This window comes from Callospermophilus lateralis, chromosome 2, assembly GCF_048772815.1.
Source record: "Callospermophilus lateralis isolate mCalLat2 chromosome 2, mCalLat2.hap1, whole genome shotgun sequence".
Taxonomy (NCBI): domain Eukaryota; kingdom Metazoa; phylum Chordata; class Mammalia; order Rodentia; family Sciuridae; genus Callospermophilus; species Callospermophilus lateralis.
In genome coordinates this window covers 1,127,694-1,154,795 of record NC_135306.1, presented here as the reverse complement: position 1 = coordinate 1,154,795, position 27,102 = coordinate 1,127,694, and the positions used below count along the sequence as shown (strand labels likewise).

The 27,102-nt window shown below is 59.9% G+C and overlaps 3 protein-coding genes across 10 annotated transcripts; 1 reads left to right on the top strand and 2 right to left on the bottom strand.

Annotated features, from left to right (window-relative positions):
* Positions 1-106: 106 nt before the first annotated feature.
* Positions 107-22,993, top strand: Grin1 (glutamate ionotropic receptor NMDA type subunit 1). 8 transcript variants are annotated; one of them, XM_076842998.2, is made up of 21 exons: positions 107-364; positions 2,734-2,868; positions 5,375-5,551; positions 7,617-7,679; positions 8,474-8,574; positions 12,901-13,022; positions 13,088-13,262; positions 14,146-14,290; positions 14,388-14,471; positions 16,418-16,559; positions 16,641-16,768; positions 17,023-17,187; positions 17,260-17,378; positions 17,495-17,607; positions 17,678-17,826; positions 17,932-18,089; positions 18,267-18,428; positions 18,629-18,738; positions 18,838-18,983; positions 20,243-20,353; positions 22,925-22,993. In XM_076842998.2, the coding sequence occupies exons 1-21, from the start codon at positions 107-109 to the stop codon at positions 22,991-22,993; spliced, it is 2,832 nt and encodes a 943-aa protein (XP_076699113.1). The 8 variants fall into 8 exon arrangements, with proteins under 8 accessions (XP_076699113.1, XP_076699112.1, XP_076699115.1 ...); XM_076842997.2 differs by lacking the exon at positions 22,925-22,993 and adding an exon at positions 22,570-22,686; XM_076843000.2 differs by lacking the exon at positions 7,617-7,679.
* An 888-nt stretch (positions 22,994-23,881) lies between these two features.
* On the bottom strand, positions 23,882-25,107 carry Lrrc26 (leucine rich repeat containing 26). Its single transcript, XM_076842996.2, has 2 exons — positions 24,414-25,107; positions 23,882-24,326 (listed from the first exon to the last, which is right to left on the bottom strand). The coding sequence occupies exons 1-2, from the start codon at positions 25,105-25,107 to the stop codon at positions 23,995-23,997; spliced, it is 1,026 nt and encodes a 341-aa protein (XP_076699111.2). The 3' UTR covers positions 23,882-23,994.
* An 889-nt stretch (positions 25,108-25,996) lies between these two features.
* Positions 25,997-26,902, bottom strand: Tmem210 (transmembrane protein 210). Its single transcript, XM_076842993.1, has 4 exons — positions 26,815-26,902; positions 26,524-26,659; positions 26,327-26,356; positions 25,997-26,180 (listed from the first exon to the last, which is right to left on the bottom strand). Exons 1-4 carry the CDS (start codon positions 26,900-26,902, stop codon positions 25,997-25,999), a joined length of 438 nt encoding a protein of 145 aa, XP_076699108.1.
* Positions 26,903-27,102: the final 200 nt, after the last annotated feature.

Below are 27,102 nucleotides of genomic sequence, written 5' to 3'. Positions count from 1 at the left end.
CCCGAGGGGCCCGGCGGCAGCCGAACCGCAGGGGCACCCCGCGGGGCATACACTTAGGGCGCCTTACTCGTGCTGCTCAGAACCAGGCCCGCGGTGGCCGGAGCCCATGAGCACCATGCACCTGCTGACACTCGCCCTGCTTTTCTCCTGCTCCTTCGCCCGCGCCGCCTGCGACCCCAAGATCGTCAACATCGGTGCCGTGTTGAGCACGCGCAAGCACGAGCAGATGTTCCGCGAGGCCGTGAACCAGGCCAACAAGCGGCACGGCTCCTGGAAGATCCAGCTCAACGCCACCTCGGTCACCCACAAGCCCAATGCCATCCAGATGGCCCTGTCGGTGTGTGAGGACCTCATCTCCAGCCAGGTGCCTGCCGCCCCCTCCTTCCCGCTCTCCTGCCTCTCACTGGCCGGGTTCATTCCTTTTCCCCAACCCTTCCTTCCCCTTAAGAAAATGCAGCAAGCCACTGGGCTTCTTAGTTTCTTAGTTTCTTAGTTTCACTGGGAACCAAACACCAGGGTCTGCTGGCTTCCTCATCTTGGCTCCCAGACTGATTACCTGCCACCTTGGCAGGTCCCCAGAAGGGCTCTGGGGCTTCCTGTGCAGACTTGTGGCCAATTTGGGTGGTTTGTTTCTTGGATGTCAGTGTGGGGCCAGGCGCTTGGGGAGTTGGGCAGAGGTGCGCTGCAGGTCTCTGAACAGGATGGGCCTGGGGCCATCTTTGTTTCTGCTCCTTGATTCTTTCCCTTTCTCCCTTCCCTTTGCCCCTGCCACAGGCCTGAAAGGGGAAGCATCCCAGGTGTGGGAGCAATGTGCTTGCGGGGGTGGGAGTGGGGACTGCGCATGTGAGAGGCTCTGGGCACAGCATGGGAGCTGTCGGCAGCTAGCACTGTGGGGGAGGATGCCGCTCCCCAGATTTTGCTGGAGCTACCCGCTCCTGGCAGTCGCCTGTAGAATTTCAATGAAGCCTGAGGATCACTGCAATGCAGCCCTTCCTGTGAGAGGCAGGGCAGACTGGGCCAAGCACTGTTCACGTGCTCCCTGACAGAAGCACCAACCCATGGACACGCATGCTCACAAATACACACACACCACAGGAACACACACTCAGGCACCTCGGTGTTACACAATCGATCACACGTGCCTACTGGCACACACAAGCACATCTGTGGACACACTGGCATGCCCAGGTACACATACAAACATGTGTTTACATACATAGACAAATACAGACACATTAGGCACACAATATGTACATGACTTGTGTGCTTACACACCAGAAGCGCAGACATGTTGAGCATGTAAGGTACACATGTCCTGGCATGTGCTCATGAACTCCTGCACAGCCCCACACAGCACATGTGCACCCCTGCTCATGCAAACACCCATCTGCTGCTCTGTTGCGCACCTCTGGGTGCTGACTGGAGATGAAGATGGGGGAGGGAGTATCAGTCTGAGAGCCCCATGCAGAGGCCATGCCAGAGTGTTTCTGAGAAGCCCCCCGCCCAGAGGTGTGGTGGTGCACACCAGTTATCCCTGTGACCCGGGAGGCTGAGGCAAGAGGAGTGTAAGTTCAAGGCCAGCCTCAGCAACTTAATGAGACATTGTCTCAAAAGAAGAAATAAAAAGGGATGGGGACGTAGCTCAGAGGCAGGACACCCTCACCTCAAAAGTCACCCCCCATGCTCTAGCCCAGGAGGCCAAGGTCAGTACTGGGTAAGACACTTGTGGCCAGTGGCTTCTGTTTTACCTGGGATGATGATGTGGGTGGGTGCGGTCAGGGGTTCCAGGCAGGGCCCTTTGAGGGAACCCCATCACTCCCTTGAAGCGTACCTTCCTGGGCCTGGGCCTGCTCAGCAGCCAGGGCCAGGAGAAGCTGTCATTCACAGAGCACCTGATGGGCCAGGCACTGTTAGCACAGCAGCCCTAGCCCAGTTATGTGGGCAGGTGCATGACACCCTGTCCCCATTCTGAGAAACTGGAGGACCTGTGCTCCAGAGCCTCAGGTAGTTGGGGACAGACATGGTCCCTTCAGATGTGACAGTGACAGGGAGCCCTAGCATCCTCCTGCCACCTGGAGGAGAGGGGGACATCTGCTCTAGGGGCCATTGACCTTGGATCTGTCCTCAGGGATGAGGTCAGCTTCAGTCAGGAATGGGCTTGTGTCATGCCACCCTATGCCCAGCTCCTGGTGACACTAGCAACAGGGCCCACAGTACTCAGTGGCAGCCCTTGGCTGAACTGCCCCACAGCCCCATACAGACTACAGGGCCACCTGCCTTGCTGGACCCTGAGCTCTAACCACTTCTGACCAGGGGGAGGCTCAGCGGCTGGTGTGGGTGTCCATGTCAGCATGATGCAGGTCCAGCTGCTCCCCCAGGCCACCCAGTGCACCCCATGCTCAGGGCGAGGACATGAGCAGACCCAGGGAAACCTGAGAATAGGCCTCCCCCACCCAGATCTCCTGGCATGCTCAGGGCAGCCCCTTGGGTCCCTCGTCAGCAGGGCCAGGGCCTGAGGGGCCAGATGGGCAGGTTCTGGAGCTCCCTGCATGTGTCCCTTTGGCACCTGGAGTCTTGCTTGACCAGTCTCTATGGTAGGTTCATATGACCTGCCAATGGTGAAGCCTCTTGGGTATCTGGGGTTATTTGCACATAAATAACACCACCTGCCAGGCCCAGACTCTGTAGGCCCCTGGTCCCCCATGGAGCTGACCTTCTCTCCTATGTCCACAGGTCTATGCCATCCTAGTTAGCCACCCACCTACTCCCAATGACCACTTCACTCCCACGCCTGTCTCCTACACAGCCGGCTTCTACCGCATCCCCGTCTTGGGGCTGACCACCCGCATGTCCATCTACTCAGACAAGGTAAGCCCAGGTGATTCTCTGGCCCCCATGTTCAGCCCTGCATGGCCCAGGGCCATTGGCTGCTGCCCCACACAGGATGGAACCAAGCACTGGGTCAGGGCAGGGCAGGGTGCTCCACTACCCTGGAGGAGCCTCCAGGCAACACATGCACTCACACCTGAACTCAGAGACGTCCACGCCTGCACCACACTCTGTCTCCTGTCACCTCCAAACACTGTACTCACTCACCCACTCAACTTGTGCACTGGGGTTTGTGCTCTGGCACCTCCACACACTGTCCACATTCACAAGCACCCCGTATACCACAGGCACCTGGTCCTCCCACACACATGCTTGTGCACATAGGTATCCCTGCAGTCTTACGCATAGGCAGGTGGCCTACTGGGGTAAAAGGTGCCAACAGCACCCCCTCTGGGGAAGGAGAAGGCCCCATGGGCTGGAGAAGGGATGGGCCGGGAGGCTTCCTGGACAGAGAGACTGCAGGAGGCAGTGGGAGAGCTGAGGGGTGGACGTCCAGGAGGAAGATCCACCTGGGTAGAAGGCGGTTACTCAGGAGTGCTATGGTCACCAGCCTTGCTCACTACAGGGTGTGGGTGGGAAATGGTGTGGGGTGGACAGACCAGGTAGCTCATGGCAGAAGGCTCTGTGCCTTGGGGGTGGAGGCACCCCGTCTCAGCATCCTGGAGATTCTTCAGCCACAGGACAGGGTCAGGTCTCCGTCCAATCCTGGAGCAGCCCCAGGAAGGGCAGAGAGGCCTTCCAGCCAGCTTTACAGGGTGCTGCAGCCCAGAGAGGCACAGGGACTGACCAGGCATGCAGACCTGGTCGGCCAGGATTCTGGGAGGTCCCACCAGCTGGGAGGCTTTAAGGGCACCACAGCCTGCAACTCATCCCCCACAGGCACAGGGCCACCCCCAGACACACCAGGGAGGCCACTCACCAGAGTATTGGTGCCCAGTCCAGAGGGCTGGGCTGGTTTCTGTAGCTGGACTTCCAGGCCTTCCTGTCCTCTCCAAATTCCTCCTGCCCCAAACCCACAGTTCTCAATCAAGTTGCCTTAAGGCAGAGAGCAACCCAGGCATGTCTGAAAGGACTGGGGTGGGTCTGCCTTCAGGAACAATGTCATGGAGACCTGAGCCCCAGTCAGCATGCTGCTGGGGACAGCAAGCCTCCACCTCTCAGGTGAGGGGAAGGGTTCCCTGGGCCAGAGGAGGGTCGTCCAGGAGGACCCCAGAGAGAGGGGTCCACACAGAGTCTGGAACAGCCACTCCTCCTGGGCTCTGAACCCTGCTCACTGAGGCAAACAAACTGTTCCTCACCCTGCCCACGACCACAAGAAGCAAGACTCATCCTGGAACCCTCTGCCGGCTGCCTCTTTCCCCTCCTTGGCAACAATGCCTCACATGCAGAGAAAGAAATGGCCCCACCCAAAAAGGCAACTGCAGCAATAAGAGGTCAGAAGGGACTCCACAGACAGGGGCAGCCAGACCCCAACCAAGGGTCAACTCCACGGGCCAAAGATGGGGGCCAAACCTCACTGCCGCAGCCTGGCCCCTCATGGTCCCAACCACAATCAGCCTTGGGCCCAGCACATAAGCCAGCAGAACCCCAATTACCAGCTGCCTACACCATGTCACAAAGACAGGAATCATGCTTGTACTTCAAAGCACTATTGCAGGCCACCACAAAGGAACAATGAACAAGGAGCCCAGAGCCTGAGAAGACCATGAGCTCAGCCTGGGCTGCAGGGACACAGAAGGGACAGTGCTCATGTGGACAGGCTCAGAGAGCCCCTGGCAGTTAGCGTACAACAGGTACAACATTGTACAACATAGTGTACAATGGAGTCAGGGCCTCTGGACTTGAAAGAGACATTTGTCCTGAGATTGAAGACTTCCTAATAAATAGTCATTGGAATTTGGCAGACTCCATGTGCAACCCAGTGGGGTCATGTTGATGCTCACATTAGCTAGAAGTTTATGAGCTGAGGTGTCCCTCAAGGGAGCAAGCTTCTGGGGAGGTGATGAGCTTCCCCCAGGAACAATTTCACAGAGACCTAATCTGTCAGCCTGCTGCTGGGGACACCATCCTCCACTTCTCAGACCAAAGGTGGGGAGGGGGGAGGAGAAATGTGAGGACAGTGGAGTAGGGACTGTCCCCCAGGCTATGAGGGCAGAGTGGGAGAGGTGGGGTCCCTGGGTCAGAAGGGTCCCCCAGGCTGTGAGGACAGACTGGGAGATGTGAGGTCCCCGGATTAGCAGGGTCCTCCAGGCTGTGAGGGCAGAGTAGAAAATATGGGGTTCCCAGGTCAGAAGAGTCCCCCAGGGCTGTGAGTGCAGAGTGGGAGATGGGGGGGTCCCCAGGTTAGCAGGGTCCCCCAGGCTGTGAGGGCAGAGTGGCAGACTGGGGTCCCCAGTCTGAGAGGCAGAAGCTGGCAGACGTGGGGTCCCGAGCCAGGCAGGTCAGGTCCCCCTGCGATGGCCTCAGCACCCTTTGCCACCAACAGAGCATCCACCTGAGCTTCCTGCGCACCGTGCCGCCCTACTCGCACCAGTCGAGCGTTTGGTTCGAGATGATGCGCGTCTACAGCTGGAACCACATCATCCTGCTGGTCAGCGATGACCACGAGGGCCGGGCTGCGCAGAAGCGCCTCGAGACGCTGCTGGAGGAGCGCGAATCCAAGGTGAGGCCCGGCCGCCGGCGGGGCGCCCGGGGCGCGCAGGAGCAGGCGGGCCGCGCCGTGTCTGTGGCTCGTTGTGAACACCTCTCTCTCCATCCTGCATGCTCAGCACCACCGCGTCTGGCGGCGCCCGCCCCGGCCTGTCCTCGGCTCATTTCACTTGCTTTTGCCATTAGTCGAAATCTCCTTCGTGTCAGTCCCTGCGGGGCGAGGGCTGAACCACCTGGAGCTCCGCAAACACCCCTGCCCCGCCCCTCCGCCGGCCTGGCCCACAGTCCCCTCGCCCCAGGAAAGTCAGCCAGCCTGCCCTCCCACCAGTCCGAGTCCCAACCTCTGCCCTGGGGCGGCTCACCAGGGTGGTGGTCACCCTGCCATGTCCCTTCCCAAAGAACCTGTCCCACTTCTTTTTTAAAAAAACTTTATTTTTTATTTTTATCTTTAGTTGTAGTTAGACACAATACCTTTATTTTATTTACTTTTTATATGGTGCTGAGGATGGAACCCAGTGCCTCGCTCATGTAGGCCAGCGCTCTATCAGCGAGCCACAACCCCAGCCCCTCTATCCCACTTCTTACTGGAATCCATTCCATGTCCTTACCTCCGGAAGCCACTCACTGCTGCCCTCACCAAAGCCCCACCCACCAACACCTGGCAGCCTACCCCTGCCTGTGGCACTCCCACTAGGACCACCTCCGCCCCCCAGGGCCGGGCTCTGCATGCCTGTGGGACCAATCAGATCCTGACCTCAGAACACACTGACAACCAGAGCCCAGCCCAGCCCAGCCCTCCTTCTGTGAGAGGGCCAGAGAACAGAGCCAGGATTTCTGGGGGTCTAAGTGACCCCTCTTGCCTTGCCACGCCTGTGGCCAGCCTGAGGAGGATCTGGTTGGGGGTCACCTCCACCCATTCCCAGAACCCTGGGCACTGAGCAGAGCCTGTGACTCTGGGGTCAGGCAGGAGGGAGGAGGCCCAGGCTGGGAGTCCCAGGAGCCAGACAGGATGGGGCGTGTTCTGTCTGTGAAGTCAGAGCTGGCCTCCCCACACTTAGTGCAACCTGGGCTCCCTAAGGCATCATTGCCCCCAGAGGAACTAGAGGGTTTGGGTGGGGGTGAGGCCAGAGGTAGAGCCAGAGGGTCCTGGGGGTCCTGTCATGGGGGACTGCTAAGTCTGGGAGGGAGGGCTGGCTACAGATTCGGAGGGCCCACCTGTACCCGTAGGCATCTCCCCTCCTGGCATGCCCACCCACGGCCACATAGGCTTCTCCATAATCACACACCTGTGTGCCCAGCCACCTGCCTGCATGTTCACAGGTACACCACAGTTCCCTGGAAAGATCAAAACTCCACCTGCCTCCACACACCTCCATGTGGTCCGGGAAGGGCATGCTCACTTGGACACACAAGTGGGTCCTCTTCGTGTGCACTCTCCCTGGCACACACATGTGCTCGGTCAGTCCTGGCCCTCCCCCTTCCCCATCCCCATCGAGGATTCCCATGCAGATGCCCATGGACACATGTCACCCCGAAAGGACACATGCACACATACCTCATATTGCTCACTCTTGGGTGCACATGTGGGCTGCTGGGCGTGGGCACACCAGTTAGTGAAAAGAGAACACCTCAGCCTTCAGGGGCAGAAGGGAGGACAATGGGGGGGAGTGGGAGGGACATGGGGCAGTGCCCCAGGGGCTGCTCTTCCCTACTCAGGGTGGGTACTGCTGGGGCCACACAGCAGGTGCATGGCAGGGGTGGGGGTGGCAGGTGGGACCCAAAGAGTGGATGCGGACAGGGCCTCCCTTCCTCCTGAGAGTAACCGTTCCAAGAGCACAGCTCTGTGGTAGGGAGCCTCTGTGGCAGGAGCCTCTGTGGCCCCCGCCCCCGTGCCCCTCCGTCCCCAGTTCCAGCCCGGCCCCAGCCCCGTCCAGGGCCTCGGTGTTTGCGAGCTCCAGGTACGTGCCCGTCTGCAGACGTGCCGAGGAGGTGGTGTGATTGCTTTAGCGCCGTCATTTTCAACCGTTTATAATCTTCTTCTGTGTCTGCATATTTTCTCTGTGCACATTATTCATCAGAGTAAAAAAAGGAACTATGAAAACCTCGACCAACTGTCCTATGACAACAAGCGCGGACCCAAGGTATATATGCATGGACGTGCACGCCACCCACCGACTAGCCAGCCCCGGCCTGCGGCTCCTGGCCACTAGGGCCTCTGTCTGGCCCCGCTGTGCCGAGCCGCAGGCCTGAGCAGTGAGGACAGCCAGGTCGTGAGGCAGCAGCAGGCAGGCAGGAGAGGGCAGGTGTGGGCAGCGTGGGTGCCCACGGCCCACTGCTGTGACCCTGGCCTGCATCCTCGAGGCAGACACGGCCGCAGGAGGAGCTGCTCTCTGGGAAGTGCATGCGAATCTCCAGGACCCCCAGGGTTTCCTCGAGGAACCCTGGGAGGGAGCCCACCCACCTGGCCTCTGCTGGGTTCCGGCTGCTCCTGCAGGGGCCTAAGGAATGAGGCCTGAGCTGAGAGGATCTCCCGCGGTTTTGGAAAAGTCGGCCCCATCTCCATTCCCGGGTGCATTCCAAAACTCTTTTTATTTCCTGTCCGCTGCACGTCTCTTCCTGAATCTTGGTCCACTTCAGCTTGCATGCTCAGTGCAAAAGTGAGGACAAGAGTGAGGTGGAAAGAGAGCTAGAGGAAGCAGAAGGAGAGCAAAGAGTGAGTGCAGGACGGTGAGCAGGCTGAAGAACGGACAGGAGGAGAGGCCAGGCCAGACCCTGAAGGAGGAAGGCAGGTGGACAGTACAGGTGGCAGATGCAGGCCACGGCAGCTCTAGCTCAGCTGCCTTGGGGTTCCTAGTGGCTTCGGCCCCCCCTCTTGCCACTGAGGTGGTATGTCCCCTGCCCCAGCTGCCTGCTAACACTCCTGCTCACATCGCAGGCAGAAAAGGTGCTGCAGTTCGACCCTGGGACCAAGAATGTGACAGCCCTGCTGCTGGAGGCTCGAGAGCTGGAGGCCCGAGTCATCATCCTCTCTGCCAGGTGAGGCTGGACTGTGCCCTCCCACATCACTCAGGGCTGTGCCTGGGCCGGAGCCCACCCTCAGCCAGGGCTGGGCACCCATGGGCAAAGTGAGCTTCGGCCTCCAAAACACCTTCACAGAGGAAAACCCCTTCTCACCTCCCACACCTGGTGAGCTGGCCACTTCCATCTGCCCATCCCCTCCTGGCCCTCTGCCCTCCATAGCCACATGTGCCTGCTGTCTCTGAACTGAACTTGAGGTGAGGGATGAAGACTCCACCCTTAGGAATCCCAAGACTCATGGAGGACACACATGCAAACACCTTGAGTGACATGCAGGTGGGCAGATGAACCCAGGTGGCAAGCCCACACAGGGAGAGGGCCGCCACTACCAACTGAAGGATCAGAGCAGCTAGGATGAGAAACCAGGTAGGGAACTGTGAAAAACCGGCTGCACCTAGACAGGCCAGCCCCACACAGTGCCTCTGGAACAGTCCCTCAGGGGACTCGCCCTAGTTGCAGATGACTAGGTTCTCCTGGGAAGGGAAAGAATAGGTCACAGGGGGCTGCGGCTGGGGCTCAGCGGTGGAGCGCTCACCTACCTAGTACACGTGTGGCCCTGGGTTCCATCCTCAGCACCACATACAAATAAATAAGTAAAAGTATTGCGTCCAACTACAACTAAAAAATAAATATTTAATAATAAAAAGAATAGGTCACCAGGGACAGGAAAGGAAGCCTGGGAAGGATGGCAGCCCTGTCATGGACAGCAGGGGCCCTGGTGGACCCACTCCGCTGTCCACCCCAACCTGAAAGCTCTGCTGGGAGTGGAGAAAAACAGCAGGTCCTCAGGCCCAGAGGGTCGCACCCAACCTGCTGTCCTATGGCAGGGAAGGGCCAGCAACACCCAGTCACAGGACAAGGGTCTGTTTGCACATTTGGTCAACAAAATCTCTGGCACGATGCCTGCAGCACTCCACCCACTTTCCACAGACAGGTGGGGCCAACTAGGGCTCCTCAGGCCATAAGGTAGGACTTACCCCTCCCCAGACAGCAGGACTGGGGCCGGGGGTCCCACTCCCAGCGAGAAGGCAGAAGCTGGGGCTCATATTGCCCCTGGCCTCTCCTGCTTCTGTAGAGCTGTGGCAGACAACAGTGACTCCCCACTGCACTCTGAATTTTACAGAGGCAAACCAAGACCTCAGAGTCAGGGTCACTTGCCTTTGCCTTGAATGCAACTATGGGCACCTATAGCAGGCTAGGGTTTCCTGAGAAAGGATGAAAGTTGGGTCCAGGCAAGGGGGCCAAGCTGCAGAAACCCCTCTGAAGGAAAGTCCCACCCAGGGAAAAACCCTTCCCGGCACAAGCTTTGCCCACCCCAGGGAAGTCCCGCCCTGGTAAGCCCCGCCCAGGGAAAGCCCTGCCTGACCCTCCTTCTTCTTTCCCCTCAGTACTGGGGATTGAATCCAGGGGCTGAATTAACACCACTGAGCTACATCCCCAGCCTTTTAATTTTTTTTTTTATTATTTATTTTGAGACAGGGTCTGGCTAAGTAGCCCAGACTAGCCTTGGACTCGTGATCCTCCTGTGTCCACCTCCCCAGCACCTGAGAGGACAGGCCTATGCCACTGTGTCCTGCTCAGACTCCTATTTTCTGACCCATTTGCTCTTCTTTTCCTCATCGCAGGATTCAAGGGAGGTTTGGTGGGTGTGATGGAACAGAAGGCTGGTGGGCATGCCTGTGACCCCAGAGCTCAGGGGCCAAGGCCAGAGACCACAAGCTCCAGGCCAGCCTGAGTTAATTAGCAAGAACCAGTCTCAAAATAAAACAGAAAGGACTGAGATGAAGCTCAGTGGTAGAGTGTCCCCTGAGTTCAATCCTCTAGGTAGTGGACAGATTAGAGCAAGCTCAACTACCTGATCCATACCTTGTAACTGGGGTGACCAACAGGACCCAGACCAGAGAACCACCTGTAACACTGATCCATGGAACCTCTTCATCTAGGTCACAGCAGAGGAATGGACACTTTCTCTGGGTTTTCTCTCTGGTAAATGGTCCCTTGTACCACCACTGCAGCCACAGGTAATTCCCTATCTTGGGACACAGGCTAAGAGGGGCCTGTTGACAGATCCCAAGGTAAAAAACATAAAAAACACTATATTTTGTTAGACATAGCTGTAAGAGAAAGGCCAGACTAGGGAGGAGGATACTGTCATGCTAGACACACACACACACACACACACACACACACACACACACGACCTTGTGCAAGCTGCACACTCACACACAGACAATGCACCTCACACACACCCCTGCATGTCATATACATCCATACACCTTCACATACAAGTGCCTACCCCTCACCACACATGCACATGTGTGTACACATATGCACATGCACCACACACATACCCCCACATGCCCCACATCACACATGCACACATGGACAGCATGTGTACCACTACACACACCACACACACTTATACACAGGCACCCACAGAATCGCATGCCTACATCCATATGTACACCACACATACCCTCGCACACATACTCGTGCATGTGTGCACATACCATGTTCACACCAGGCACTGCATACACGCCATGCTCTACACATGGGCATACACAGCACACCTATCACCCACACACACACCTACGGCCTTCTTATAGAACCCAGGCAAGTCCCCTGGCTTGACAGGAATGGCAAGGACCCTTCTGCTCACACTCTGGGCTCCTTGGGACAGAAAAGTCAAAGTCCCACAACAGAGGATCATTGACCCACCCAGCAGCACCAAGCTCAGGGCCCCGGCAGCAGCAAGCCCAGGCATTCTTGACCCTGGCACCATTGTGTGTGTGTGGTGCTGGGTGGAACCCCGGATCTTGGGCATGCTAGGAAGGTGCTCTTCTGCTGAGTTGCAACCCAGCCATCAGTCACACTTTGGCTCCTCCTTCATGAGGGTTGTTGAGAGCAACACAGTATTGAGACCCCATTTGTGCCAGTCTTAAATTCTCGTCAGTTTTCTGTAGGATGTAGAGAAATCACTTCCCAAACTTTTCACTCTCATCAGCACTTTCCTGAAATTCCCCTACTGAAGTCAGCTGTTTCATAAGGTAGTCTGACGAGGGTTTGATGGATTGATAAGGCTTATCACTCTCCAAGTGGCACATCACAGGTCTGGATCTTCCCCAGCCTGCATGGTGCTGGGCTCCTCTGATCTGTGTGCTGGCTGCCCCGCTTCCTGACACATGTTCTTGCCTGGATCTCTGTGAGGTGCTACTTGCAATATCAACCCAGCGCTGCCATTTAGAGCAAAGACTGAGGGCCTGTGCTTCTTTGTTAGCTAATCCTTGAGAAAATTGAGGGCAGGCCCTTCAGAGAACTGAGGATCCCCTGCTGGCTGAGAATCAGCCATTGTGAAGCCAGCCCAACCCACAGGCAATCCACCCAAACTTGCTGTACCTGCACCATGTTGTAAAAAAGCAAAGTGTCCCTTGGAGTCCAGGCCCTACTGGGATTGGCTCAGACCCTGCAGGGAAGAGTCTGACAAGTGGAGGGTTGCAGGAGGCCCCCAGTGGGCCCAAGTCCTTGTCATGTCCAGGGAGGCCTAGCTCCAGGGGAGGGGGTCTTCTCCTTCACTGTGCACGGGAATTAACTCTGAGGATATCCCAAGAGCTCAAGACCACATGTCCTTGCAAGGTGGGGCCTGCCTAGCCACCCTGACCTGGGTGGAAGGGGGACATAGCTGCTGTGCAGACCCCAGAAGTGAGAGCTGGCCCTCCTCTGCCTGGCAGCCTCTGTGGGATGCTTAGGGCAGCTTCCCTGGGGGCTGGTTCCTACCAGCGTTCAACTCAGGGAACCCCAGTCCTCTCGCTTGCACATTTGAACAGGAAGAATTCGAGGAGGGGTTTGGCTTGTCCAGAAGGTCACAGGTCATGAGATCTGGGGTGGACAGTCCAGGCACAGACCTCACTCTCCCATTTACTGCCACTTGTATCCCTCAGAATCCTCCTGACAGAGTGGGTGTGAATGCCTGCCCAGTAGAGGTGTGGTGAAAAGCAGGCCCACAAAGGCCTCAGAGCGCCTGGGGAGCAGGCGTGCACAGTGATCCCTCACAACCTGGGCCACCCAGCCCAGGGCCAGCACCTGGCCAGTCCTGTAAGCAGGTGTCCAATCCCATCCCTGCCCCAAAGGCAGGTTGCCAGTGACCCAGCCTGGGAGGCTCCTGCGCAGGGGTCTCCCAGCCTGGCTCTGGGTGGGGCAGGCCCAGGTTCTGAGATGCAGAACCCAAGCAGAGAGGTTTGGGTGAGAGGGCCAGGTCCTGGCCCGTCAGCCCCGTCTGCCCCACAGTGAGGACGACGCTGCCACCGTCTACCGCGCGGCTGCTATGCTGAACATGACGGGCTCGGGGTACGTGTGGCTGGTGGGGGAGCGCGAGATCTCAGGGAACGCCCTGCGCTATGCGCCCGATGGTGAGTGTCTGGCCTCTGGGGCGGGGCAGCGGCCCCCCGCAGGCTCTAAGCCCGCCCTCCTGCAGGCATCATCGGGCTGCAGCTCATCAATGGCAAGAATGAGTCAGCCCACATCAGTGACGCGGTGGGCGTGGTGGCCCAGGCGGTACACGAGCTGCTGGAGAAGGAGAACATCACGGACCCGCCGCGGGGCTGCGTGGGCAACACCAACATCTGGAAGACAGGGCCGCTCTTCAAGAGGTGGGCAGAGCAGCAGCCCACTCCTCAAGGGAGGCCGGGGTCCACTGCTGACCCCACCTTCCCACAACACCGTCTTCACTGCCATGGCTACTGCCCTACTGCCCAACAAGGCCACCCGTACCTGGGCTGTCTCTGGAGTTGTGATTGTCTCCGTGGCTCCGCCCTTCTTGTCCTAGGGCAGCCCACCCGGAGACTCCCTGGGGCCTCCCACAGTGGCTGGTAGCCCTTGGGAAGCAGCTCTTGCTACAAGTGGGGACTGGGAGTTTCTAGGGACCCAGGAGGTCAGAAAGGAACCCAAGGACACAGAGACCCAGAGACCCAAGGGAGTGACTGCACACCAGGCCAGGCGCACACACACACAAGCCCCCACACAGGCACACAGACTCTTCACATGCCACGTGTATCACAAGTACACGCATGGGTGTGCACCCCACATGGGGACTACATGTGCACACAGATTCATCCATTCACTTGTATGTCCCAATAAGTACGACACATGGGCACACACACAGATGGAACTGACTGCCTGGTGGTCAGAGCTGATGCCAGGCTCTGTCAGCCTCCCCACCTTGCTGGCAAATGGGCCTGGTGTCCTGGGCTTCTGCCTCCTCTGTAAACCCAGGATGGCTGCTATGAGGACCAAATGTCCCAACCCACAAAAAGCCCACCCAGGATCTGGCATCTAGGAGCCACTCAGCTGTCACTAGCTATGCTGTCCATCTGGTCAGGGCAGACACATGATGTCCATTATTCAGCATGAGGGTCTGCACTCTGCTGATCTTTCCTTTCATGGGACTGGGGCAGAAGGAGTGGCTTGGGCAGCTCAGGAGGCCAGGGAGAAAGAGTACTGCTGTTAGGTCTGAACCACACTGCCTTTTCCCAGGGTGCTGATGTCTTCCAAGTATGCAGACGGAGTGACTGGCCGTGTAGAGTTCAATGAGGACGGGGACCGGAAGTTTGCCAACTACAGCATCATGAATCTGCAGAACCGCAAGCTGGTGCAAGTGGGCATCTACAATGGCACCCACGTAGGTGGGGGTCATGAGGGGGTGGGGGCTGGGGCCTTAGGGTCCTGGGGCCAAGACCCCTGCGTGGCCACCCTCCATCTCATACTCCCACCCCCAGGTCATCCCTAATGACAGGAAGATCATCTGGCCAGGTGGAGAGACTGAGAAGCCTCGAGGGTACCAGATGTCTACCAGACTAAAGGTGGGAACTGCCAACCTGCCCCAGCATCCCCACCCAGGATATCCCATCCAACCCCCTCAGGCCTGGAAGAAAGGGCAGTAAGGTCAGCTAAAGGAAGTGGACATGGGGCCCGCCCACTCCTGGCTGCCTCTCCACATGCCTGGCACAACAGGAAGTAAAGAACAGGCCAAGGGAGGAGAGGAAGCCCCCATTCAACAGGCTCTCTCCTGACCCATCCTGACCCAGTCCCAGTTAAGCCTAGGGAACAACTGATGGGGACAGAGGGACAACTGGGTGGTCACTCTATGCTCAACACAGACCTTGGCTCAGTGCTCACTGACCGAGTCCTGTCTGGCCCTTCACAAGGCCTCCCTGGGCTCCAGCTGGCTTCTCCCTCCTGGCTCTTGGAGCACCCTCCTCTGGCTGACTTTCTCCCTCAGAGCATTGTTTCCTTTGGCCTGTGTGTAGGCCCCTTTGGGCTCTCCCATGGCTCCTCTCTCCTCCCAGGTGCTGTTCCATCCCTATGCTCAGCCACACCAGCTCCTCTGGTGCCATAGGCCACCAGAGACAGAAACTTGAGTGCAATGTGCACAACTAATCTTCTCCTAGTGTCCCCAGGTTGTCAAATGTCTCTTACTACTGTCTGATCTCTGTGCCCACCTCTGCAGCCTGGAGATAGCCCCATGACCTCACTCTGGACCCCTTTGCTATGACAGAGTGGGATGCACCACTGTGGCGTCTTCCTGCAGCTCAGGCACTCAGCACTGCAAAGTCCAAAGTATCACTCAAAACACTGAAGGTAGCAGCTGCAGTGGACCATGCCTATGATCCCAGGCACTAGGGAGGCTGAGGCAGGAGGATCACAAGTTTGAGGCCAGCCTGGGCAACTCAGCAGGATCCTGTCTCAAAATGAAACATAAAAGGGACTGGGGATGTAGTTCAATGGCAGAACATCCCCGAATTCAATCCCAAGTTCAGCAAAAAAAAAAAAAAAAAAAAAAAAAATGCCAACTGTCAGAAGGCTGCATCTAGGCTGTGAAGTGCAGTGGGTATCTACAATTTTGTTTCCCGCCTTACTAAAAGTATTAACATTTATTACTTATACAACAACAAAAAAAAAATGAAAAAAACTTAAAAAGTAAATAAGTGTATGTCAAGCCCACACTTCAAAGGCTCACAATTCTCCCCTGCCAGGGAAAAAATCTAACCATGCCTGCTATGGAGGTGAGGCTGGGCCCTCCCACCTCCCCCAGCTTCCCCCGACAAGACCTCAGCTGAGGGTACCACTCCCATCCAACACCATGTATCCCACCCTTGCCATCCAGTCCTGCCTGATCCACCTGCCCCTCTGCCCACTTTGCAGGCTCAACTCCAAAATCACCTCCCCCCAGAGTCCTGGTCAGCCAACCCCCCACCTGTATCTATCCCCCCATCCCTAGAGTGAGGTCCCTGAAGGACAGGGAGGCGAGAACAAAGCTGAGACCTGGTTGATAAGGACCTGGCAGAACACAGCAGCACCAGAGAGAGGCAGGGGTAGAAGACGGGGGTCAGCTCAAGGGCTATGGGCCATAGGCTGTGGGCCTCCAGCAGGCAGTGACCAGGAGAGGCAGGGGACAGCTTAAGGAGAGAGAGACAGGCCCTGCGGGTCTCTTCACGGTCTTCATGGCACAGTGAGGGTGGGGTGGGCTCAGGGGAACGGGAAATGTCTCCTTCCTGAGAGGCCAGGAAAGGTACCCAGTACCTGGGAAAAGGGAAGGGTGTTTGAGGAGATGCTCACAGGCACGAGGTCCGGGAGTCTGAGCCCGGTGTGGCTGGGAGGCAAACCTCGTGGGAAGGCTCCAGGCAGGGCCCGCCCCCGGTGATGGTAGACGGGATTCGGAGCGGTGCCTAGGGGGCTGTGCGCTAAGAGGGGAATGCCAGGTGGCACAGAGGGCCGGTGGTCCAGGCCTGGCCTTGTCTTCCCCCAGATCGTGACCATCCACCAGGAGCCCTTCGTGTATGTGAAGCCTACACTGAGCGATGGGACGTGCAAGGAGGAGTTTACAGTCAACGGAGATCCAGTCAAGAAGGTGATCTGCACTGGGCCCAACGACACGTCTCCAGGCAGCCGTGAGTGCTGGCTAGGTGGGAGAGGGGCGGGACTCGGGACAGCAACCGGGAGCCTGCGGTGACCACCCCTCAAACCCCCAGCACGTCACACGGTGCCTCAGTGCTGCTACGGCTTCTGCATTGACCTGCTCATTAAACTGGCACGGACCATGAACTTCACCTATGAGGTGCACCTGGTGGCAGACGGCAAGTTCGGCACACAGGAACGGGTATGGCGTACCACATGGGCCGTGGGGGCGGAGCCTGAAGCGGGATTGGGCGGAGCCTTAACAGGCGTGGCCTTAGGCGGGGGTGGGACCTGGAGTGGGAGGGGCCGCAGGCTGGGGCCCATCTGGAACAGAAGCACCCTCCCGCCTGTGTCCCCCCACTCCCCCCCCCATCCCCTGTGATGTGCTAGGCTAATCCAGGGTCGGGGCGCCTGTCGCAGAAGCTGTGCCAACCACATCGGCTCTGTCTCCCACAGGTGAACAATAGCAACAAGAAGGAGTGGAATGGGATGATGGGCGAGCTGCTTAGCGGGCAGGCAGACATGATTGTGGCACCGCTGACCATCAACAATGAGCGTGCACAATACATTGAGTTTTCCAAGCCCTTCAAGTACCAGGGCCTGACCATTCTAGTCAAAAAGGTGGGCAGGGGCTGGGTGGCGGTGGAAGGGCACTGGAAGTCCAGGCAGCACTGACCATCTGTCCACCTGCAGGAGATACCCCGTAGCACACTGGACTCGTTCATGCAGCCCTTTCAGAGCACACTGTGGCTACTGGTGGGGCTGTCAGTGCACGTGGTAGCTGTGATGCTCTATCTGCTGGACCGCTTCAGGTGAGAGCAACACGATGGACCTGGACATCCCCATCTTTGGGGCAGACTGAACTGGACAGGGGAGGGGCAGGGCTGCCTCTCCGCCTTCTCTCCCGCCTGCCCTTTGTGCCCTGCAGCCCTTTTGGCCGGTTCAAGGTGAATAGCGAGGAGGAGGAGGAGGATGCTCTGACCCTGTCTTCTGCCATGTGGTTCTCCTGGGGCGTGCTGCTCAACTCCGGCATCGGGGAAGGTGAGATTGTGCGTGGTCCCTGTCTGCTCCATCCCTGCCTCCAGGAGCTGACCCAAACCTCTACCCCCAGGTGCCCCCAGAAGTTTCTCCGCACGCATCCTGGGCATGGTGTGGGCTGGCTTTGCCATGATCATTGTGGCCTCCTACACTGCCAACCTGGCGGCTTTCCTGGTCCTGGACCGACCGGAGGAGCGTATCACAGGCATCAACGACCCTCGGGTGAGGCCCAGTCAGGCTGGGGAGAGCCATGGGAGGCTGAAGGGGAGGGATTCTGCCTCGGGTGGGGTCTGGGGAGCAGCCATGAGCCCACCCTCTGCCGTGCAGCTCAGGAACCCCTCGGACAAGTTCATCTATGCTACTGTGAAGCAGAGCTCGGTGGACATCTACTTCCGGCGGCAGGTGGAGCTGAGCACCATGTATCGGCACATGGAGAAACATAACTATGAGAGTGCAGCCGAGGCCATTCAGGCTGTGCGGGACAAGTGAGCGGCCTGACGGGGAGGCCACCCTGGAGGGACAGGGCAGTGAGGGGAGAGGCAAAGGGGGTGTCCACTCATAGAGTTAAAATGATCATGGAGAATGTCCAGTTTTGAGGGCGTGCAAGCAGGGCAGGGGGAGCACACACGTGGGGACTCCAGTGACCCTGCTTCTGCCAACAGCAAACTCCATGCCTTCATCTGGGACTCAGCAGTGCTGGAGTTTGAGGCTTCGCAGAAGTGTGACCTGGTGACCACTGGCGAGCTGTTCTTCCGCTCTGGCTTCGGCATTGGCATGCGCAAGGACAGTCCCTGGAAGCAGAATGTCTCTCTGTCCATTCTCAAGTGAGTTTGCCCTTGCGCCTGAGGCTTATCTCCCTTCTGGATCAGGAGCTTTCCCCACCGGAGTAGGACCCCCTCCCCAGTGCCCAGTCGCTGGGAGGCAGCTCACTGGCCCTGCTGACCCAGGGGCCAGGAACTGCTACACCACACCCCATCCACCACAGTCCTGGACCAATCCTGGTCTCCCGCTGCTGTTATGCCAGGTCCCATGAGAATGGCTTCATGGAAGACCTGGACAAGACTTGGGTTCGGTATCAGGAATGCGACTCGCGCAGCAATGCCCCTGCGACACTCACTTTTGAGAACATGGCAGGTGGGCACTTCATTCCCCTCCAGGGCCGCTCCAACAATGGGGAAGGCCATGGGATGTGGCCTCTCCACCAGCAACTGAGGCTCGGATTCCTGCTCACAGGGGTCTTCATGCTGGTGGCTGGAGGCATCGTGGCTGGGATCTTCCTGATTTTCATTGAGATCGCCTACAAACGGCACAAGGATGCCCGAAGAAAGCAGATGCAGCTGGCCTTCGCCGCAGTGAACGTGTGGAGGAAGAACCTGCAGGTAGGGCGGCCACCCTCCGAGGCCTGGCGTCCAGGGCTCGGCCTGGCCACGGCCCTCCTCCATCCCTGCAGGCTGTGGCACTGGCTCTGGCTCCAGTGGGCAGGACTGGAGCTAGGAGCCATGGCCAGGGGCAGTGGTGAGTGCTCCCAGGGCACAGGGGCAGCACTGGCAGGGGGCTGCCTGCAGGTGGCCACATACTGCCAAGCTGGCTGAGGGAGGCCATGCACCCTACTCCAAGCCTCTGCCTGACCCCTCTGTCTCCAGTCGCTTGCCAGCACCCATTCCCTAGGAAGGCAAGCAGGCAGGGTAAGACGGGCCACCTGTGTTAGCACGTGAGTTCCAGGTGCCTTGGGCCTCCAGCGCCCAAGCCCCCTCCACACACTTAAGGGACCCCCTTTCCTGCTGTGTCCTTCTGCTCCGTGACTGCAACCTGAATGGGGCTGGTTCACTCCTGCCTGGTGTCCCAGGCTGAATTCAGGGGACCTGCTGACAATAGGGGCAAGGCTGCATGTGGGACGGCCCGCCACGGACCACCTGAAACGGGGCTTGGGACTGGGTGGGCAAGGGGTCCGTGTAGGTCTGAGCCTGGTGGCCCTGGCTGCTACGCTCACTCATCTCTTCTCTTTCTCTGGGTGCCTTCTGGAGCTGTCCTGGGGTAACGCTGGCATTGAGGGCTGTGGGGTGGGGCTGCTGGAGCCCCACACCTCTCATCTATCCCATTCTTGCTCTTGGCCCCACAGGTCCCCTGGGGACCTAGCCACTGCTCTTGTTGGCAGGCACAGGGCCATGCTGGCCATCAGACACAAGGCCAACATCCTGGGAGCTGCCTCTGTCTATCACTCCATCTCGACACCTGCCTTGGGCACTTGGCCCCTTCCTCAGTCTTGATGTGTGCCCCTTGGGGTCTGCAGCTTCTGCACAGAAGGGCTGGTGTGGCCTGAGCAGCTCCTCTAGTCCTCAGGACGCCTGTAAGCCAGGGCCGCCCGGGACCCAGGGAGCCAGGCGGACCACCCAGGAAGAAAGCCAGCTGGGACCCTCAAGCCCAGCCCCACACAAGCAAGTTCTGGCCCGAGACCTCGGGCAGGAGAAGAGGCCACCCTCGAAAGTCCAGCCATTGTTTGTCTGTCCAGCACAGAGAGGCAGGCAGGAGTGAGGGCCCAAGTGGCCAGCCAGGCCGGGCAGCGGCCCCCAAGGAGCAGGCGAGGGCAGGTGTGGCCACCACCCTTAGCCATCTAATCACTTATACATATTCATTTTAGGATAGAAAGAGTGGTAGAGCAGAGCCTGACCCTAAAAAGAAAGCCACATTTAGGGCTATCACCTCCACCCTGGCATCCAGCTTCAAGAGACGTAGGTCCTCCAAAGACACGGTAAGGGGGAGAGCACCCCAGTCCCACGTCGCCAACTCCTCCCTCGCCCCATGTCTGTCTCCCTCTCCTTCACCATCCCACCCTTGCTCCCACTGCTAGCCCCGGGCCGTCTGTGCCTCTGCCCCCGTCAACCCCGTACCCCAAGTCAGCCCTCTGCCCCGACGTGGGCACTGTCCTTCGGGACTCCTCAAGCCTCTCCTTGCCCTCGCTGTCCTCAGCTTTCCCCATGTGTCTCCACGTTAGTCTGCCCACCCCTCTGCCCATGCCATGACCCACACACCATCCTGAAGCCGTCTCATGTTGTTGGTCAGTCAGTCAGCCTCACCACCCCGGCTGCGCCCAGCCGAGAGCCCAGAGCATCATGTCCCAGGTTCCCCTGCCAGGAGGCCACACCACTTCTTTGTGACATCCCTGTTTCTATCGCCTCCCTCAGAGGGCCCTGCCACCCTCACTCCTGCCCTGCAGGGCTCTGGAGGGGGTGGCTGTGATGTCCCCAGACACCTGTCTCACCTGTCTCACCAGAGCCATGCCTGTCGCACCCTCCATGTGGTCTCTGTGTGGGCCGGGGCTGGGGGCCGGGCCTGGGCCAAGCTGGGTGGATGGCTGGGGGCCAGTGTTGGAACTGGCCCCAGCCCAGGGGACTGTCAGGTGGGGAATGGGGCGGGACCAGAGGGTGGCTCCGCCCCTGAGCTGAACAGGACACTGCTGGTGAGGCCGCAGCCCCCAGAGGGTCTGAGAGCAGGTAGGGGTAGCCACGAAGCCCTGACCTACAGAGCCCAGGATGATACTGAGATTCCCAGATGGAGACTCCGGAAGGGGATGCTGATAGGCACCTCTGTTCTGACCCCCAGGAATCTCACAGGGCCTTCTGCCTTTTGAACCAAAACTCCTGTCTCCTGCCTTGGGCAGCTTGTCATTGCACTGGAAATGCACTCAGAAAGAAAAAGGCCCACAGCCAGGTGTGGTGGAGCACACCTGTAATCCGAGTGACTCGGGAGTCTGAAGCAGGAGGATCACAAGTTTGAGGCCAACCTCAGCAATTTATGGAGGCCCTAGGCAACTTAGTTTAATAAAAAAATCAAAGTACAAGGGCTGGGGATGTAGCTCAGCAGTAAAGCACCTCTGGGTTCAAGTTGCAGTACAAAGAAAAAGGTCCCCAAAGGGACCCTGCCTTACTAGAGGTACCCTGTCCCAGGGAGCCCAGAGGGTCAGCATTACCCTGCAGCCCAGGGGCCAATTTGACCTCCAGTTCACAGGAAGGCCCTCTTACCCATGGGCAGCATCACCCAAAGGGGTTTTATACCCTGGGGAGGAATTGGGATTTTCAGCTCCTACCCCTTATACAGGAAGTGGGGCAGACCTCCAGGACACAGATAGGACTTGGCCCAGAGCAGCCCAAGTCCCAGGGCGAAGTCACCAGGATGCCCCAAGAAGGCGTGTGACGACTGGCTGCTCAGTTCCCTGAGGCAGGGGCTGGGCACAGAGAGGACGCATGCATAGTGAGGGTCTCAGGGCTGTGAGCAACTGGAGGTTCCAGCCCGTGGTGGAAGCACAGCCCTCAGGGCTGCCCAGGCCAGGGAATGTGGGCAGGACCTATGCTGTAAGGTCTGAGCCAGGTCCCCACCAGGGGGTGCTGTGAAGTGGGAGGGAGAGGACTGTGGGTAGGGGTAATCAGGGAGCAGGATGTCTGCTTGCAGACAGGAGAAACAGCACTTCTTGGGCAAGATGGCCAAAGGGGGGGACACAGAAGTCATGCAGATGATGGGCCACTTTCAGAAGGTGGCACCGAGTACCAGCGCCAACGCCTGGAGCTGGCCCAAATACAGCTCAAAGCCCTGCATGGTGCCTTTCTGGGGACATACTCCTAGTGGAATCCTTGCCTGATCCTGGGCACCAGGGACCGCCCTCTGGGGCCAGCCCTAGCACCAGGTGGCATCTGGGGCTGGTCCCCTCCTGCAGTGTTGACTATGGGGCACTGCCCACTGGGATCTGGGCGGGGTCGGGCAGCCCAGCTCCCACCCTGTCTCTGGAGCTGGGCGCCTGTTCAGAGGGAGGCCTGGGTGGGGGCTCCTGTGGGTGGGTGGGGTCGGTCCAGCTGCTGAGATCCTCTGCCCCTGTCCTGTGGCCGTCCGGGCCAGAGTGGCACTGGGCGCTCAGGGCTGGGATCCCTGGCGGCCAGGGGCCGGCGGGTATTGATTGTTGGTTCTTATTTATAGAGCACCGGGGGTGGACGCGGCGCTTTGCAAAACCAAAAAGACACAGTGCTGCCGCGACGCGCTATTGAGAGGGAGGAGGGCCAGCTGCAGCTGTGTTCCCGTCATAGGGAGAGCTGAGACGCCCCGCCCGCCCTCCTCTGCCCCTCCCCCGCAGACAGACAGACGCGGGACAGCGGCCGGCCACGCAGAGCCCCGGAACACGACGGGGTCGGGGGAGGAGCACCCCCAGCCTCCCCCAGGCCGCGCCTGCCCGCCCGCCGGTCGGCCGGCTGGCCGGTCTACCCTGTCCCGGCCCCGCGCGTGTCCCCGGCATCAGGGCTAACGGCCGCCTTGTCTGTGTATTTCTATTTTGCAGCAGTACCATCCCACTGATATCACGGGCCCGCTCAACCTCTCAGATCCCTCGGTCAGCACCGTGGTGTGAGGCCCCCGGAGGCGCCCACCTGCCCAGTTAGCCCGGCCAAGGACACTGATGAGTCCTGCTGCTCGGGAAGGCCTGAGGGAAGCCCACCCGCCCCAGAGACTGCCCACCTGGGCCTCCCGTCCGTCCGCCCGCCCTGCTGCCTGGCGGGCAGCCCCTGCTGGATCAAGGTGCGGACTGGAGCGGCTGAGGACAGGCCGAGCTGAGCCGGCTGGGCAGGGCCACAGGGCGCTCCGGCAGAGGCAGGGATCTGCCCTGGGGGCTCTGAGCATTGGGGCTAGGGGCCTAAGTGGCCCCAGGCAGAGGGGCTTGGGGCAGAGATGGCAGCCCCATCCTTACCCCCAGTCACCACCCTAAGCCACAGGGGGGCCCATGGCCCCAGCTGGCTGAGTCTCCCCTCCTCCAGCTTCGGCTCTCTGCAGCCTAACTCCACCCCTCTCCTCTTTTTGCTGCACCTCCCCCCACACCCTTCCCCCCTACCCCGACCCCATTCGCTGGGCTGGCCCTGCCCTTCCCCACAATTATCCCTGACTCCCCAGCTGGCAGCGTCACCCAGGGACCTTTGGGGGCACCCCGCTGCCTCGGGCCTCCTTCAGACTCAGGGTTGAGCCTTCTGTTGACCTGCAGCCCACGGTGGGCCCCAGATGCTGGCTCGTACAATCTTCTACCCTGCTCCGCACCTAGGGCACAGGGAGCGCCACCAGCCTGCCCTCCCCTTCGCTTCGGGTGTGTCACGCGCCTGCCACCATGTACAGACCAGCCTTCCCAGTGTCTGAGCGCGTGTCTTCCCTGTGTGGCCCGTGCGCAGTTGCGCGCTGCCCCTCTGCCCCAGGGGCCCCGGTGTGCCCCTCGCCGTGTGCAGTGGTGATGCCTAAAGGAATGTCACGAAACTTTCGGTCTGTGTCGCTTGTTTGTCGCCAGCAGGGTGTGAAGGAAGGACACGGGGTTGGGCAGTTTCGAGGGCTCCGGGCAGTGTGGGAGCGCCTGGGGCAACAGCTGCGCCCTCAGGCTTGGGCAGATGAGGCGGTGGGGCTCACAGGGTTTTCGGGGAATGCAGTGCCGTCGGGAGCGGGATCCGGCGGTCTCCTAGGCGGGCGGCGGGCGGCGGTACAGCAGCGGCGGCGGCGGCGGCGTGCACGGCAGGCGGTGAGCACGGAGCCCAGCGCCAGGCAGGTGGCCAGGCTGGCGAGGAAGGACACAGGGCCAAGTGCGTAAACCACCGCCAGGTCCCTCGCTGCTAGTGGCTGCGCGCAGTGCCTGAAGGCGGCGTCGGGAAAGGCGGTCAGGGGGCTGAGCGTCTGGCGTCCTGGTGATACGCAAAGCAGGGTTTCGGCTTCTGCGGGATACAGGCGCGGCGTCAGGTGGGCGGCAGCCACAACCCGGCCCTGCGTGAAACGGCCTGAGCCCCGGGCGGACAGCTCACCTGACGCCGGCCGTGGGTGCTGACGAAGCCAGGCGCAGAGTGAGCGCAGCGCGCAGCCGCAGGCCCACGGATTACCGCGCAGGCGCAACGCATCGAGAGCTGGCAGGCCGGCCAGCAGGTCATGCGGGATCGCTGTAAGCGCGTTGTCCTGCAGGCTGAGCGCGCGCAGCAGAGGGAGCGCGCCCAGCGCCGCTGGCTCCAGGAGCGCTAACCGGTTGTCCGCCAGCGAAAGGAAACGCAGCGCCCGTAGCGGCGCGAAGGTGCCGGGCGCCAGCGCTTCCAGCTGATTGTCGCTCAGGTCCAGCCGCTGCAGCGCACTCAGGCCCCAGAAAGCCCGTGCGTGCACCGAGCGCAGCCCGTTCTCGCGCAGGTCCAGGTACAGCAGAGCGCCCGCGCCCGCGAAGGCTCCCGGAGGCAGCATACGCACGCGGTTGTGATCCAACAGCAGCGTGCGCACGCGCCGGCTCAGGCCCGCCGGCACCGCGACTAGCACGAGTGCTGAGCAGTTGGCCTGGCCGCCGGGCGCGCAAGCGCACGCCTTGGGGCAGTCGGGAGCGTCCGGGGTCCCGCGGGTGGCGGCCCCAGTGGACACTTGGGCCCAGATTGGCCGCATCGGCGGCGGCGGCAGCAGCAACAGCAACAGCAGCAGGGACAGTAGCGGCGGAGGCCGCGAGATAAAAGAGGAACTCCGCATGAGGGCAGCTCCAGAACCCAAGGTGGGGGCCCTGCTGTCTGTGCGTCCTGGGAGCCCGGGCGTCTCAGAAGCTCGTCCTTTTGGCTCCTACACAAATGTTAACTGTCCGGCCCGATCACTGGCAGTTCTTGTCCCAGGGCTGATCCCGCGCCTTGGGCGGGGGCCGGGCACAGAGCCAACGCCTGGCATTGCCAGCCACCTGTCCCAGAGCTCCAGGGTCTTGGCTCTGCGCCGGCCGCGGCACTAAGGAGACCACCAGACGCCCAGCTGTGGACTGAGCAGGACCACACCTACTCGCACCCACCAAACGCGCTAAATGGCAGAACCCAGTGCATCCTGCTCCACTCCGTGTCCGCTCCATTCTGGCTCAGCAAAAAGGGCCCCATGTAGAGAATGAGAAGTCCCGCGCCCCACCTCTGTGATGGATGAGTGGGCAGGGCAGGAGCACATGATAGGGCCTTGAGCTCAGGGGACAAACTTTGAGGGAGAGGAGGACTGCACACCAGAGGCAGGGGAGTGGTGCAGGAGGGGAGTGGGGGCCTCCACTCCTTAGAACCCCAAGGGGGCACTGTGAGTGGCGAGGGGCACCAGCAGGAATCCTGCCTCAGAAGCAGCTCTCTTTAGAGTCTAGGGGGTTTTTTTTGGGTCTACAGGGGCCCACACGGTGGGTTCCTGCTGGCTTCGGGGAAGAAGCAGCAGGAAGCTTCAGGGAGGGGGCTGGGCTGGCCAGCTGTGCCAGAAGGTGGAAGCACCAGGGGGGTGGTTCCCTGCCCCATAACCGAATGCATACACACCACAGAGCAGTCTCCAGGGACCTTAGGAGTTTGCAAGGAGGACAGCACACAACCACTAAATAATGTTTAATTCCCCTGCCCAATTGCCCTCCACCCTATTCAGGGGGTGGGGGTGGGGGCGGCTCCTCTAGAGTAGCCTCCATGGGGATGGTCATGAGGCCATGGTCCTCCAGTGATGGCATCATGGAAACCTCCAGTTCAGGGTCCATAAGGTGGGACTCCACGTGCACTGCATGCAGGTCCATGCGATCTTCCTGGACCCCGAAGTGCCCCACCAACCTGCACGATGCAGGCCCAGTCAGCAGGGGCTGGCGGAGCCTTGGCCACCCTGGGAAGGCCAGCCCTTGGGGACAGTGCTCCCTGTCCCTGTGACTGCACTTTCAGTGAGGCACAGGTCACCCCTGGGGCCCTCCTGCGGCACTCACCTGTTGTCCACATGTCTGGTGCTTGGTTCACTGTAGGGATGAAGGTAAGTATGAATACTGGGTGGTGCGCTGGCCCCTCCCAGGCACACTCCGCCAGGGAGCACCATTCCCAGACCCTCATGACACCCTACCCAAGGGGTGGAGGCCCTGGAGGCTTGGCCTCACTCCCAATGCTCCCAAGCCTGGGGCTCACGCACCCCTTGGCTCGAAGGACTCCAAGTGCCACAACCATGAGGGCGCAGAAGCAGCTAGCGCTGACTCCTGCCAGCACCACAATGAGAGCGATGAGGGCCTCGCGGCTGAGGCCCAGGCTGCAGTCACAGTAGGTTCCAGCTGCAGAGACAGGGCCACAGGGCAGGGCCAGTCACCTGCCTGCAGGGGACTTCTAGCCCACCCTCACCCAGAGGCCACCAGGAGGACATAGGCAGGTTGGCCCTGCCTGCAAAAGGGAGGGGCTATGGCTGGGGGCTGAAGGCAGGAAGAGGCACCTGCAGCAGGGATGAGCAAAAGGGACAGACATATCAGGCCCAGGGGGCTGCCAGGCAAGCAGCAGTCAGGTTGGGGACAGGGGGCCATGTCCAGCCCCCAGCCCCACGGCACACCTGTGGACGGAACTTGTTGGAAGGCTCTGACCTCACAGTGGGGCTGTGAGGCAGGGAAGGTGGGGGCAGGGCCTCAGCATCCAGGCTGGCACCGGGATTCGAGGAGTCTTGGTATGGGGCAGGTAGGGAGGAGCCCTGGTCAGATCAGAGGCAGGCAATGTTGGGGCTGGGGCC